This window comes from Archocentrus centrarchus, chromosome 3 (assembly GCF_007364275.1).
Source record: "Archocentrus centrarchus isolate MPI-CPG fArcCen1 chromosome 3, fArcCen1, whole genome shotgun sequence".
NCBI lineage: Eukaryota > Metazoa > Chordata > Actinopteri > Cichliformes > Cichlidae > Archocentrus > Archocentrus centrarchus.
Genome location: NC_044348.1, coordinates 17,569,940 through 17,585,281, shown reverse-complemented (window position 1 = coordinate 17,585,281; position 15,342 = coordinate 17,569,940). Strand labels below are relative to the sequence as shown.

The 15,342-nt window shown below is 38.4% G+C and overlaps 2 protein-coding genes across 3 annotated transcripts in view; one reads left to right on the top strand and one right to left on the bottom strand.

The window, feature by feature from the left end:
* The first annotated feature begins 1,060 nt into the window (after positions 1 to 1,060).
* Positions 1,061 to 11,979, top strand: lipca (lipase, hepatic a). 2 transcript variants are annotated; one of them, XM_030718668.1, is made up of 9 exons: positions 1,061 to 1,344; positions 3,025 to 3,209; positions 4,829 to 5,008; positions 5,139 to 5,256; positions 5,351 to 5,584; positions 6,843 to 7,085; positions 8,903 to 9,017; positions 9,444 to 9,662; positions 11,367 to 11,979. In XM_030718668.1, the coding sequence occupies exons 1-9, from the start codon at positions 1,263 to 1,265 to the stop codon at positions 11,479 to 11,481; spliced, it is 1,491 nt and encodes a 496-aa protein (XP_030574528.1). In that variant the 5' UTR covers positions 1,061 to 1,262; the 3' UTR covers positions 11,482 to 11,979. The 2 variants fall into 2 exon arrangements, with proteins under 2 accessions (XP_030574528.1, XP_030574536.1); XM_030718676.1 differs by having other exon boundaries at positions 1,062 to 1,344; positions 3,031 to 3,209.
* Positions 11,980 to 12,351: 372 nt separating this feature from the next.
* The window catches only part of adam10a (ADAM metallopeptidase domain 10a), a 30,610-nt gene continuing 27,619 nt past the window's right edge, over positions 12,352 to 15,342 (bottom strand). The window contains exon 16 of the mRNA XM_030718655.1: positions 12,352 to 14,886. Coding sequence (XP_030574515.1) covers positions 14,783 to 14,886 — 104 coding nt within the window. The 3' untranslated portion in view covers positions 12,352 to 14,782. The remainder of the gene's footprint in view (positions 14,887 to 15,342) is intronic.

The window sequence follows — 15,342 nt, the reverse complement described above, 5'->3', positions numbered from 1 at the left end:
AGTTTGAAAGTGGGTCAGGTGGCATCACATATTAAACAAGCTAATCTAATTTTAACCTAAACTAAAGCTGCTGTTTGGAAAAAGTATTTAAAGACTGTGTTTGTTAGAAAAGTTAATGTAGCAAACAGAAGCAGATTCTCACTGAATTTGCAGACTATGGATTTGTGTTTCTATGTGTAGAGACCTGATATTGGACTTGGTTTTAATGACATAATAAATAAAAACTATAAGAGAAACTATAAAGATGTTCCAGTTTATTTTTGACTGATACCAGACAGATAAACTAAACCAGCTGACAAATACAAAGACATCAAAATATAATACAGACTGATACATTATAATAATATGATTCAGTGTTAATATCAGAATGCTCATTCAAGCAAGTGTAAACTTTAGATGAGCACTGAGCTGGCTTAGTATCAGTGTATTTATTTTTAAAGACATATTACTATTATATACAGTTATTATTAATTATACAAAGTGTATACAAATTATATACAAGTTTATTTTTCAGAAAACAGCACAGAGATCATAAGCAGAAATGAGCTTCAGAATTGGGAAACTCTGTACACATAAAAAACACTGGAGTAAATTTGAAAATCAATATAATGTAGATGTTTTACTACTTTGTTAATACCCAACATCACTAGAGCAAAACAAATGCCTTTGGCTTCATTTTTTTACCCACACTGGGTAATGTTAATAAAATATCGTGTGCAGTATTGAGCCACTGATTTGCCTTGGGTACACAGAGTGCTCTACCTCAACTGTTTAAACACTGGTTTAAGCAATGTGGTAACAGTCCACGTCTAATCCAAGTCATGTCTTAACCTATAACAAATAGTTCTATAAAAGCTACATATAAAAAGGTACATATTCTGTACCACTACCTGGTACATGGAGAGGGTCTCAGTGGAGGATCCAAGGTCACTTCTACCTTTTAGTCACTCCCAGCTCATCGTACCACGTCCCCTGCCTATCATACCTCTGCTCTTTCACAATGTGCTCAATGTACACAAACCGGCCCACAGCCAATCAGGATAAGACCAAATCCCCCATATCCATGAACCACTGCTCCTGGTGTTCCCTCTCTTTCTCTTTAGAATTGGGTAAAATGATCTGATTTCAATCTTCGGGACAGAAATGAGGCTTCCTTAAAAACAGCTTCTACATCTGCAGACAAAAGGCTCTTACCTTTAAAATCAATAGTACCCACTGAAGAATTTATAAGCCTGGTCAAAAGGAACTACCAAGCTTACGGCATGTTTGTGCTCAAAGTCTTGTGTTGTTTACTTTTAATCAGTCACCTCAGTGAGGGAAAGAAAATCAAAGGAATCAGAGCAGGTAAGTAAAATATCACAGATTGACAAAAAAAAGTGTGAGAAAAGACATTTAATGCATTGCTTTAGCTTCTGTTATTAATGCACAGATTGATTGATGCTACCATTGTTCAAATTTTAAACATACTTCATGCTGTGAATTCGTGCTGACTGAAGTATTTGCAATGAAACATAGAAATTAGCAAAGACGTACGGTGCAGAATTATACACATAATTTCCCGAAATCTTGAAAATTCCTAAAAACAAGCTTTAAAACGACCTTTGGTGTTTACTTAGCTGCACAATATATACTTATAAAGATGTGGTTCCATAGAGCAGTAGTTGCCTAACAAGCAAAAGCTCCTCAGTTTGGTCCCAGGAATACATACAAATGGGTGATGAAGGGGATCTGACAAATTCACATGTTTTGTTTAAATTAAGATTCTACAGATGGGTAACAAATTAAAGGAGAAACATGAACTCTTGGCCTGTACAGCTGGGGGACATTTTCCTGGCATGGTTTGGGTCCACTTGTTCCAGTAGAGAGAAGAGTCGCTGCAAATCGATATAAAGTCGTTTTATCCTGCGATGAAACATTTCTGTTCTCATGTAACCGGTATCCTCCAGGATGCCAGTGGCCACAGCCACAGGGAAATGTGGCAAATGGTTTGATGAGTATAAAGATGTGAATCATATTTTTAACACCTACGGGAGATTTTGGACAAAGGTGTTAGCCTTTTCCTCCCCCAACTTCTAAACTGGATAGTGTCGTTGTAAAACACAATTTTATTTTTTGTGCATTTATATCTAATTAATTTAAAGCTCTGGATTCAGACTGCTGTCAGATCTTGTTAAGTCAAACTTGTTATTTTGAACTTTTAAACACAATACTTTGTATTTCTGTTCAGAAAACATTTGCCATCCCAAAACCGAGCTGGTTTACAGACGCTATTATCTTCTCCATTCTCAGTGTTTGGTGCTGGTGTTTTTACTGCATCTTTATTTGTGGGATTATGACTTCATCCCCATTTAGAAACTTTTTTTTTTTTTTTAATGATGTACTGTGATAAATACCATGACTGATTTGTAAAGTAAACATAGTTCTTGTACAAATTTCTGGGTTAGAGTTTGTTTGTGTTCTGTCACTAATGAGTCAGACTGTTTTTAACTGTTCATGTTGATAAACAGTCACTGAAGAGACGCAGCAAAGCAAATGTCGGCTTTAATGAGCAGAGGGATGAAAGATAAATGATGGCTGGATATTCTTTTACTTTCACTGCTAAGATGGTTTGGGCTTCACATCAGGAACCAGAGCTCATCTGAAGGCAGCTGTATCGCTGGGTGTTTAGGCGCCTTGGTTTTTTGGCATTATTAGCTGTGGTTTTAACCCTGTTGAGGGAGGAGGAGTTTATGTAACAAATGATTGAAGAGTCTGGCAGAGATTCATTTGATGAGACTTGTTGTGAAGTGATGTCTGTGTGTGGCTGCCAGTGAGGACTGCGTGACCTGGACTCACAGCAAAGTGCTTCTGAATGGGCATTAGTCAGTCTACAGTTCAAATGAACCTCAAATACTTGGATTAATGCATGCATCAAACAGTGGATTTCCATGCATTATTTGTAATTATTCAGCAAACATATCCACTGCCTCAATGTGTCCTGTAATCATTTCAAACAGATAATTCTTCCATTATTTGATTTCTGAGGTGCAGTGGAAACAGAGCAGAGGGCTGTCCTGAGGGAGAGAGAGCCGTATGTCAGCAGTTCAGTCTTCAGGCTGTTTTTAGGAGGGGAGGACACCTGCACACTGGACCCTCTGCAGCTGCACACTCTCACCTCCTGTGGCTTCAACAGCAGTAATCCCCTCATCATCATCACTCATGGGTGGTCGGTAAGGTCAACTCTTTTTACTCTCTTTACGCTTCACTGACTTGAGCCACTGGATACTAAACATGGAATTTGACTACAGGGAGAGAAACATGTTCAAAAGAGCCTATCCCAGCTGTCATAGGGCAAGAGGCGGGGTACACCTTGGACAGATCCTCAGTCTGTTGCTGGGCTAACACAGAGAGACACACCACATTATAATACATGAAAAAGTGTAAGGAGTGGGGTGCTGGAGCAATGAGTTTCTTGACCCTGTGAACTTCCAGCACCCTTTTCTCTTTGGAGGATGGGACATTTTGATGTCAGTTACACAACTATAAAGCTGCGCCTCTATCCCAGTCACAATATTTGTCCACAAACAGGTTTATAAACACCTGCCAAAATACATAAAACCACTTTTTATGGTAATTCCCATTCACAAGGTAAAAACAGTTTATCTGTTTGTCAGCAAGATTACAACACTAAACTGAATTTTATGAATGTTGCAGGAGAGGTGAGGGATGAGCAAATGAAAGAAAACTGTTACATTTTGGTGCACCTCCAGGTCACATTCCCTAAAAATTACAAAATAGGAAACAGGCCTTGGCCAAGATTGTACTCTCTGAGTGCCCCTTTAGTTTGTTATGCGTAACTTCCCACATGAGGTAGCCTGATTTTATCAGTAGAAAAAAAATATTTTTATATATATAATGTTAATCAGTCATGTGTACAGAGTATGGTATGAAAGCTTGTTGCTGCCACTGGAAAAAAAAAATCAAAGTTATGTTTTGCAAAATTTTTTTGCAAGTTGTATTTTCAGAAGTTTGAGTTAGTAAGTTGAAAGTTTTAGATATCTGACTCAAAATTTTGATCTAATAGACCAACATTTTGACATATGGATGACCAAAAAAAAAAAAAATTGCAGTGGCAAAAACAAGCTTCCATAGTATGAGAATGGGGCCATACATGCAGAACAGACATTAACACAGACACTTTGACAAAGGGAGGAGAGGACTATATACACACTGAGGGCTAATTGGGGATTGCACACATATGGAGAACAAAACACGGATCAGCATAATCAACACAAGTGAGGACAATGAAACGCTGAAAGCAAAACCCAACATTGTAAAAATTACAGGGAAAACAGGAAAGTAAAACAGAAAAATTGACCTTCAGAGGAAATCACTGGAGAAGCATAAGAGATAATGAAGCATGAAGCATGTGAAGATGTGAGAATATGAGAATTGCAGCTACACAAAAACCAAGAAACATTAGATCAACAAATGAGAACCAAACAGAAACATAAAACCTAAATATTAACTAAGAATTTAAAAATGTAAAAACAACAGAATCACTAAGACCATAGCAGCGTGACGGCTGGCAAAAAGTGGAAAAACCAACAGGCTCCAACAGGTTCATGAGGAAAAAAATCTCTAGTTAAATAACTGTCAGTGCAGTTATCTGTAGAAATGTTCATTTTCTTTCACATTTTCTCTCACTGGTTGAGTATACATTTGGTTGAGTATACATTTATCTTTCCCTAACTGTACTGTCACCATGCACGGGATCATATTGTCCACAACACTTTAACATGTTAAAAACATGAAGTTGTTTTTAATGTTTGGTTTTGTTCTTGTGAAGGTGGATGGTATGATGGAGAGCTGGGTGCTGAGGTTAGCCACAGCTGTCAGGACAAATCTTGGAGATGTAAATGTGGTGATCACCGACTGGTTATCGCTGGCCCAGCACCACTACCCGATAGCAGTGCAGAAAACCCGCACTGTTGGAAAAGACATAGCTCACCTGCTGCAGTCACTTCAGGTAAAGGGAAACTCCTCCACTGATTTTCATGATGTTAGTGAAATGAAATTTGATTAAACTGAATGCATTTTCATACCAAAGACACACCACAAGTTGTAAAAATCATGTACATGTCATTAATTACCAACAGGAGCACTACCAGTACCCACTTAGAAACGCTCATTTGATTGGCTATAGCCTTGGTGCTCACATCTCCGGATTTGCTGGGAACTATCTGACAGGTTTGGAGAAGATTGGAAGAATTACTGGTGAGGGTTTTTTTTTTTTTTCACTGCTAAATTAAATAAATTATTCATTCAGTATTCTAAAAACCACAAGATTCTTTGTATCATGTCTGTTCAGGTCTTGATCCAGCGGGGCCGCTGTTTGAAGGCATGTCCCCCACAGACAGACTGTCTCCTGATGATGCTGAATTTGTGGATGCCATCCACACTTTCACCCATGAGCGTATGGGCCTCAGTGTGGGAATCAAGCAAGCTGTGGCCCACTATGACTTTTACCCCAATGGAGGAGATTTCCAACCAGGGTGTGACCTGAAAAACATTTATGACCACATATCCCAGTACGGGATTCTCGGTATGATTAATATGAAACATGTTTAAAATTATGACCACCCAAAATAACTACATTATCCTGCCTTGCATCAATACTCCAGGCTGCTGGTGCTTGTTCTAATGTGTGGAGAATGTTTTCTTGGCACACTTGGGCCCCTTAGTACCAGCTGAGCATCAACCTACCTGAGTATTATTGCTGACCATGCCATCCTTTTATGATCACAGTGTACCCATCTTCTTATGGCTGCTTCCAGCAGAATAACACACCATGTTACAAAGTTCAGATAATCTCAAACTGGTTCCACTGTCACCAGATCTCAGTCCAATAGAGCACATTTGGGATGCAGCGGAACAGGAGATTCACATAATGGATGTGCAGCTGGCCAGTCTGCAAGCAACTGTGTGATGCAGTCATGTTAACATGGACCAGAATCTCTGAGAAACGTTTCCAGCACCTTGTTGAATCTATGGCATGAAGCATTAAACACTGTAATGAGCCTGAAATAACATTTAATATGTCAACAATTTTTTTTTCTGATCAACCAGTTTACAAATCCAGACCAAAATAGTTATTTTCCAGTTTTTTTTCTTGCAAAGGAGTCACCCTGTCCGTGCCTGAACAGACATTCAGGTTTCTGGTTCTTCTTTGTGCCGCTTATGTTGAGAATCCAATCAGAGCAGTATGTTCTGCTGCTTACAGGCTTTCTGGTTTCCCTCTTTGTATGCTCTATCATAACATTTTTTTTTCTTAATTGGTTTTGCCAGCTCAAAACACTGCTTTAGAAGCCATGTCTGGGACACCGATTCCTCTTTTGCTTGTTGACAGTTTCTCTTTCTGTGTTCAAGCAGATGAATTTGATTTCATGCAGTCTAACAGAAGTGGCTGTGGGATTTATGCTGCCTCTCAATCCTAAACACATCCTCATAATATGACAGTGAGAACCACATTAAAGCATCTGTCATCCTTAGGAGTTAATTAGCAACATGTGCCATGCTTTACTCTGTCCATCCCTCTGAGCTGAGCTGCCTCCAGGCTACAAGCTTCTGCTCAGAGAAAAGGCCTTCAGAGCAGAGCAGCACCAGCATAATGAGTCACTTTTAGGAAATGTGACAGAAGGACAGGCTAGATAGATGTCAGGATTTGGTGATAATGAACTCAATCCACAAATAATGGTCAGGCTTTGTGATTTAGCTGCTCCCCGAGCCGTTGAAAGTCAGATCAAAGTTGTTTTGACAATGCGCATTTAAATTTTTCACCACATTTTTATTTCTTTCCGCAGGTTTTGAGCAAACGGTGAAATGTGCTCACGAGCGGTCTGTCCACCTCTTCATTGACTCTCTGCTCAATAAAGACAAGCAGAGCAAGGCCTACAGGTGCAGTGACAACAGCGCTTTCGATAAAGGGGTCTGTCTGGACTGCCGGAAAAATCGTTGTAACACACTCGGCTATGATATCAAGAAAGTCCGCACAGGCACCAGCAAAAGGCTCTACCTGAAAACACGATCTCGGATGCCTTACAAACGTACGGTTATCCTCATCATTTTGACCTAACAGACTCAGGATACATTAATATTTCTCTTGTCATTATAGACACTGACAGGATATATATAAATAGACTAAAATTTGAGAAAAATGCACATGTTTAAGAAAAAATCTTTTATTTCTTATTAGTATTATTTTTTTTTTTTATCATGTGTGTGTTTTTGTGTCTTATTAAGGCAAATAAGTATGTTTAACAGCAAGGTTACACAAAAAAATAAAGAGGCCAAAATTTATTTAAGTTGTTTAAGAGTTTTGGAACAAGTGCAAACAAAGAAATCTATTCAAATTTAGTGTGACTCGGGATCATTTTCCTTCAAATTGTAAAATAGGATATTGGCTTTGGTAGAGGCAGCATCCTAACAAGGCTTCCATCTAGTTTTTGCTTCCAACGTGACTTTTATATGGTACATGCAGTTATGTGAAAAATAAAAAGTCTCTGCAGTCCTGTGAAAAACTAAGTATCCTAAGTATGATTCAGTAGTTTGTAGGACCACCTTTAGCAGCAATTCAAAGACCTTGTTTTCTGTGTGACTTTATCAGTCTCACCACATTGTGGAGCAATTTTGCCCCACTCTTCTTTACAATGTTACTTCAGTTCATTGAGGGTTTGTGGACATTTGTTATTGCACAGCTCTCTTAATGTCCCACCACAGAATTTCAATGGAGTTGAGGTCTGGACTTCGACTGGACCACTGCAGCACCTTGATTCTTTTATTTTTCAGCCATTCTGTTGTAGATTTTCTGTTGTGTTTGGGATCATTGTCCTGTTGCATGAACCAATTTACGCCAAGCTGTAGCTGTCACACAGATGGCCTCACATTTGACTCCAGAATACTTTGGTATACAGAGGAGTTCATGGTCAACTCAGTGACTGCAATGTGCCTGGTCCTGTGGTCCTGTGGGCAAATCATTGGCCCTCCACCACCGGGCTGACAGTTGCTATGGGGTTTTTGTGCTGATATGCTGTGTTTGGTTTTTGCCACATTTGATGCTGTGTACCAAACATCTCCACTTTGGTCTTGTCTGTTCAAAGCACAGGGTGTACTTAGTTTTTCACATGACTGCATAAAATATACAACCATTGTTTTGACCTATTCTGCGCATCTGTCATGGCATATAATCCCCACTGCAAGAAGATTCTTCATCCTTATTTTTCTGACCTCAGAACAACCAATGAAAAGTCCAAAAATTTTTTTACAGCTCCATTTTTTCCCCCAGAATCTATCAAAACATAAGGAACAAGTGAAATTTTGTGCTTTTTCATAAACATGGACACTGAGATGCAGTATTAGGCTGGTGCCATCAGCTGGACTGGAAAACACAATGTTTTGGTCTTTTCATGGAATTTGAAGTCGTGAACAAATGAATCACAAAGATGGAGTTATATTTTAATGTAGAGGATTTTAAAATTTTGCACTTTGATGGCCTCAGTTTCCAAGTTGTCTGTCCATCCTAGTGTCATGGTTTCAGTATCTTTTGACTGAACTTCTTTAAGTAATATTTGCATTTTACATTTAAGTTAGTATATCTTCAAAGTTAGTAGCATTCAAAGTGAATCTGCTTGTGTTACAGCATGATGAGATGTGACATGGAAGCCATTTTTCATAGTTTTCCTATATGCCAGCTGACTTTTAGTATTAGCACTCAGTTCAGTGCAATGGGATTCATATGAATGCATTATTCCCAATGCTTAATCATCCTCTATATGAGACTGACAAAATATAAAGGTAACGGGAAAAACTGAAAAATGTCTTGGAGGGCTTCTCTGTAATCATGTTTCTGGCTCTCTCCCCTCAGTGTATCATTACCAGTTGAGGATCCAGTTTGTCAATCAGATGGAGAAGATTGAGCCCTCTCTTACGATCTTTCTCACGGGAACAAAAGAAGAAAGTGGAGATGTGGACATCACCTTGTGAGTACTGTACCAACCCCCCCCCCCATCAGACTTAAATCAAAACACATATGAGCACTCTTTTGACACATGCAATACGCAGCTGGGCTCTCAACTCTACAAAGGAAGGAAAGCAAGTTAAGAGGAGCAGCTGACACACATGGAAACAACTGAAGCCTTTGCATGAAAGAGAACTATAAATGGAGATGATGGGATAAATAATTTAAACAAGACACTATTCCCTGACAACTGTGTTATCCTTCACAGTGTGTGTGTATCAAAGAGTCTCAGGCAAAACGGTGTTAGCAGAGGAAATCTCATCTGCTGTCCTGCTTTAGTTTGAACCACCAGAACAGCAGCAGATTTTTTTTTAAATGGCATTTTGCAGGCTGATTAAGTCTAATCCAGCTTTGTCTGTCTTGTTTTATTTTTCAAACTCTCCACCAGCAATGAAAAAATTTCAGGCAATCAAACCTTTACCTTCCTGATCACCCTGGACAGAGACTTGGGGGAACTGATGTTGCTCAATTTGCACTGGGAGGCATCTCCTCTGTGGGAAAATGTGTGGAACAAGGTGCAGACCCTCATTCCTTGGGGAGTTCGGGAGAGAAAAAGACTTCTGAATGTGGGCAAAGTCAGCATCAAAGCAGGCGAAACACAGAAGAGGTACAGATGTTTCACACGAGGTGGCAGTGGTACTAGATGTAAATATTCTGAAGATGAAGTCTGCTATTCCTGGTTTTTCAAGTGAAAAATTATTGGTCACAACTTAAAGTATGAAAAGAATAAACAATCGCACAGCTCTTCATCATCATATCATGTTATATTCCGCACATGTGGTCAGCACTTCAGCACGTCTGTGGTATGCAGCTGTTTCTGGTTTGTTTTTCATGTCAATGTTTTTTCTTTTTCTATTTAAGAAGTAAATTTAAGTCATGTGACTTACAAATGCTTTAACGGTTAAGTACAGCCTCATTTCTACAAATGTTGTGACACAAACTGAAAGGAGCATTTTCTGTAGTTTTGAAAGTAAAATGTTTTCTAGTAATTGCTTGGTACTGCATTTCCCCTTTGGGGTTTCCTTTGTCCTTTTTTCTTTCATGATAGGCGAGATCTTTTCTGTAGGTTGCTGGTCTGACTGCAGATGGGCCAGTTTAGTCTATAGCAGACATGACGCTGTTGTAATATGTGTAGAATGTGGTTCAACATTTTTTGTTGCTGCATAAAGCAAAGCCTTCTCTGAAAGAGATGTCTGAATGGCACTATCTGAATATATGTCATTCAACATTACTCACGAGGTAGAGAGGGTCGTCTACTAACTGGGAGGTCAGTGGTTTGCTCCCCGGATCTTCTAGTATCGTTGGGCAAGATACTGAACCCTCAGTTGCCCCTAATGCATCCATGTGGGCCTGTAATAAGACAGCAGAGTGCTCAAATAAAGTAGAAAAGTGCTATTGAAATACCAGTCCATTTACCATTTACTAATGCACCCACATACCATTAGGGATGCTGAGATTATCACTTTCCTTTTAAGCCTGGAAGACACAGGATTTCCAGAAGATTTTCATATTTGCATTAGTCAGACGACAGGACAGTTTTCCACTTTGTCTCAGTCCACCTGACAGTGAGCTCTGACCCAGAGAAGGCTGCAGTGTTTCTGGATGGTGTGTGTGTGTTTTTTGTACTGTAAAGTTTTAACTTGCATTGGTGGTAGCAGAGAATAACTGCGCTCACTGACAGTGGTTTTCAGAAGAGCTCCTGAGCACAATCAGTGATTTCCAATAGGTTTGTTGCTGAGTTGTGAACTTCTCACCATGTTTACTTTTTCGGAGATGCTTTTTTTAAATACCGGTCATGTTACTGACCTGCTCCCTATTAGTCTAGAGAGTTTGTAGACCAGTCTCTGTTCGTTATCCCTCTGTTGCACCTGTTTTTCTACATCACGTTCAAAATGGGCATATATGATATTTCAAAATATAAAATAAAAAATGTGTAAGGTGGAGTAAACATGATTGTATTACCACTGTGATATGCAGTAGCGCCAAAGTATAAACTGTGATAAAACAGAAAAAAACATCAAGTACAAGCACCTTAGGTTGTACAGTAGTGCCAGAGTAATATTACTGGTACTAGATGGCATTACTGCAGAGGTAGTTCTGCCAGATGGAGTAACATAAGTGGGACTGAGGAACACCATGAAAGACTTGTATATCAACACCATCACAGACTTCTGATGCCATCTAGTGGCTCGTTTCCCATACAAGAGATGCGTTGAACGGTTAATCATCATGGACTCAATTGACCTGCACTTTACTGCTCTTACTCTTTCTTGAATGACACAGTATTAACAACATTGTTTCTGTTTTCCAGGACATCTTTTTGTTCCATGACAAATGATGGACAAGTCGAAGCATCTGAAGATACTGCGTTTGTACGCTGTAAGGAAGACAGACCAAAAGGGCGTAGAAGAAAGGCCAAGTTATAAAGACTTGTGTGGGTTGCCTTTTGAAGATCTGAGATGAATGGCCCTTGAAGATCATAACTAATCTGATAAAATTCTCCCGCCTTGAAGTGACATTGTGCAGATTTGGGAAGTAAAAGTAGAAAGCCATAATTGCTGGAAATAGGCACTAAATCCTGGGAAATGATACTGTAGACAACTGGTTGAACCTCTGTTTACCATTTAAAGAAATATTTCAATTGTGTGATGAAATTATGAATGAGCTGTTTTCTCACTTGAACCACATGGTGTCATTTTAAGGTAAAAGCCCAGTCTTACATTCCTGTACTGGGTTATACAGCTTAAGTCAGACGTTTTAAGAACCTTTTGATCATGTCAGTTCTAACAGAAAATTTTAAATGAGGTTTTCTTTTTCCCCCATATATGCAAATTTTAAAAAACCTGCATGAATATTGTTAATAACATAAAAATACACTATTGCTCCGTCTCACAGCAGAACAATAAATATACTCTGTTCTTTTCTATGATGGTGGGATTATTTTTCTACACATGGACACATGCTCATGAATGTCTATGGCTACTCTAACAAACCTTTCCAGCCAGAATAATTCCAGATATTTCGACTGAATGAATATTATCCAATATTAAACATAGAAATGAGGCAAAAATGCCTTAATAAAGGCAAGTATTTACCAGATGCTGACTGTAGAGGGCAGGCTGTTACAGTGGAAAAGCACTTTAATCTTGTCCTACTGAACCAGGTGTAACAGCTACCAGCTCTGGCCCATCACTTAAAAACCTTTATGCTAAGAAAAATAACATTTTAAATTGTAAAATGTTTCTCAAAATGTATCTGAACTATCAGCAATCCAAAGCACTACCTGGACAAACAGGGATAATTTCTGGTTTATTAATGTATTTCAAGTAGTTTGAAAGAAATTATACATTTGCATAACACCTTTTGCAAATGTAGTATAATTTTCAAATTAAGCAGGATAAAAATCAGAACACAAACAGAGGGGGGGGGGGAACACAATTTGAAGGCATAGTATAAAATAATTAACTCAGACAGTAGAACTGAATCTATAACATTTGGATTCGGTTTACACCGCTTACATTTCAGTGCACATTTTCTCAACATCAAGAAACAAAATCCCAGAGTATTAACCCTCAACACCAAGTATCCACATCATAATAAAATTAAAACAAAATAGCATAGATAAGGATGTTTCAGCAAAGCAGCCCTCTCACAAACACACAAAGCTTTTTTAAAAAGCCACAGAAAATCCAAGACCCAAGAAAAAGCATAACCAATAGCACCAAAAAGACAGAAAATAAGTAGAAGCAACAAAATTGCATTCATAAACACTGCGGCAGCACTTGGACAACTTCTTTAAAACTGATTTTCCATGTAACCCTTCAGGAGGACACAGTGGAGGCATTTCTCAGTCAGAAGGCCAAAATGTTCAACGCTGTGATGCTCTGCATAGAATCTGGTCTGTAAGACATCCTAGCACTGAAAACAATGTTAAATTACAGCTGTGCTCAATAGAGCTCATTTGAGAGGGCATCGCTTTTATTCTACTAATAATTTTTTTTTCAATTTAAACCATAGATATTTTTGTTAATTTTTCATGAGTTGGCTGATAGAGTATGTGTGTATCTATAATCACTACTCTGTATCATCGCCAGCACATTTCTTCCAATTTCTACATTGCAGACATTGTTTCAGTCATGGTACTTACACTGACACTTTTACACCAATTTCAGTCGCACTGCTCTGAGTAGGCACGTATTTAATGCAATTACACAAAAAAGCGAGTAACAAAAGGTTAACAAAGTCCCCTTGCAAAACTCCCCTAATCGGTAGAAAAGAAATAAAGGGCAGAACAGTAGTGGATGGCTGATGCATTGTGATTGTTCACTCTGATAAAAAGGTCTGTTAACAGCAGCAACAAAGCAATAATACAATTAGAATCTCTAGTTTTCCCAACTCCATGAACATATACAAACAATCTCAACTGCAATTAAAATCAATAAAAAGAAAAAAAAGAAAAATCCCACAGTCACATTTAAATCCAGGCAGGCTCCTTATGTGGGCACAGAGACCTCAGTGAAACGATCTAACTGCATTTTGTGGTGTCTTCAACTGCAAATGTGTGAAAATCAGAAGACAGACAGATCACAAGAGCTAAAAACGCACACAGGACAGTCAAACCAGGACACTTCTCTTCTGTAATAATTCTGTACACTGTTTTTTGAGTTTGGTTTAACCTATTCTGGGTTTTGCTGTCACTGTTCTGAATGTAAAGACACGCATAGTACAAAACACACATGGTTGCTTCACAATTCAGAGGCAAAGCAATCAGTTAGGTAAAAAGAGTTATTACAGAATAGAAGTGCGATACAATCAGTTTAATAAAAGCTATTCTCTCATCACTCATTTCCACTCCACCTCACGTATTTGTAAATACACCTGCAAACCATATCACAACTACAAATACACATATTCAGAATACCAGATGACTCTATGGTCTTATCAAGCTCATTTATCTACATTCTTCCAGTACACCCTGTCCTCTACACTGTGTGGCAGCTTTTGTGAATGCTTGCGTAGGCTTGAGCCAGGAGGGACTCTATCCTGACATCTGTGAGCAGCCATCTTTTACACTTGCTTGTTGTCATTTTATTGATCCTGAGAAGATGAATTAAAACAGTGAATAATCTTTATTACAAAGAAAAATAAATTCATTTGAAACAAAGACAAAACTACCTCAACATTTATACAATTGCACACAGTGGGAACAGATGTATGCCTAACAAAATGTTATATGTGATTTTTTTTTTTTGGGGGGGTGGGGGGGGGGTGGGTGTCACATTGGCAAAAGAAAAACAGATTTTCTTCCAACACAAACTCTCAAATCAGTTTTTGATTGGCAGCAGAAACTAAATAATAACTAACAAAGCTGCTTTTCTCTTTCCTCCCATCTGACTAAAAAAAAGAAAGGAAAAAAGAAAGCACTCAAAGGTTAAAAAACAAAGTTTAAGACCACGTAACGGAGATTGTGAATTTGTCCCACTGTTTGTCCTTGGAAAAAACTTATTTCCTATAAAAGCTAAGTGAACCACTGCTAATCTTGCTCTTAGAGCAGAGGTCCTGAGTGGGTTTTGTTATGACCCCAAAAAAACTCAGGCTTTGTCAGGTAAAAATGTTTCAGTTGCAAGTTCTCTGAATTTTGCAATAAGTGGTAAAGGTAACTCTTTGGGGTAAGGTGCTCCTATTGTAGGCACTAAGAAGAACCAAGGCAACAAGCATGCCATCACATCAGGGTCTCATTTGTCCCATCTGATACTGCTCTCTTGGGAGACGTTGGCGCTGGCGCTGGCCCTGTGACGGCGGGTTCTGCGGTCTGTTCCTTCTCAGTGTACCTACAGGACATCGAAATCTCAATTAATTTACAAGAAAAGACAATGGATGCTGCAAATTAAAGTATTACCTTTTATATTGTTAGATTATGAAATAATCTCTTATTCAGCCATCATTATGTCTCTTTCACCTAAATATGTGTTCAATTATTTATATATTGATATATATATAAACACATATTTAGGTGAAAGAGACATAATGATGATATATATATATATATATATATATATAGACACACACACACTAATTTGGGCATGTGGTATCAGTGATGTGAAAACCTTACAAATAGAAAGAATGTGGAGTTGTTTGGGTTTTTTTTCATAAATTTAGGACTTTCATTTTAGAGAAACTTTTTTAACCACTCCCTCCCTCTCCCAGCTTTTTTTTTTTTTTAATCTTTAACCTACAACAACTCACACATCACATTTCCTTCTCTTGGAAAGTTCTATTTTGGATAC

Bases quoted from the DNA above. Each gene is read 5' to 3' on its own strand.
- lipca (XM_030718668.1), top strand. From the start codon at position 1,263: ATGTTTGTGCTCAAAGTCTTGTGTTGTTTACTTTTAATCAGTCACCTC. The intron at 5,257-5,350 runs GTGAGGGTTTTT...ATGTCTGTTCAG, and splicing joins GAAGATTGGAAGAATTACTG to GTCTTGATCCAGCGGGGCCG. The intron at 7,086-8,902 runs GTACGGTTATCC...CTCTCCCCTCAG, and splicing joins ATCTCGGATGCCTTACAAAC to TGTATCATTACCAGTTGAGG.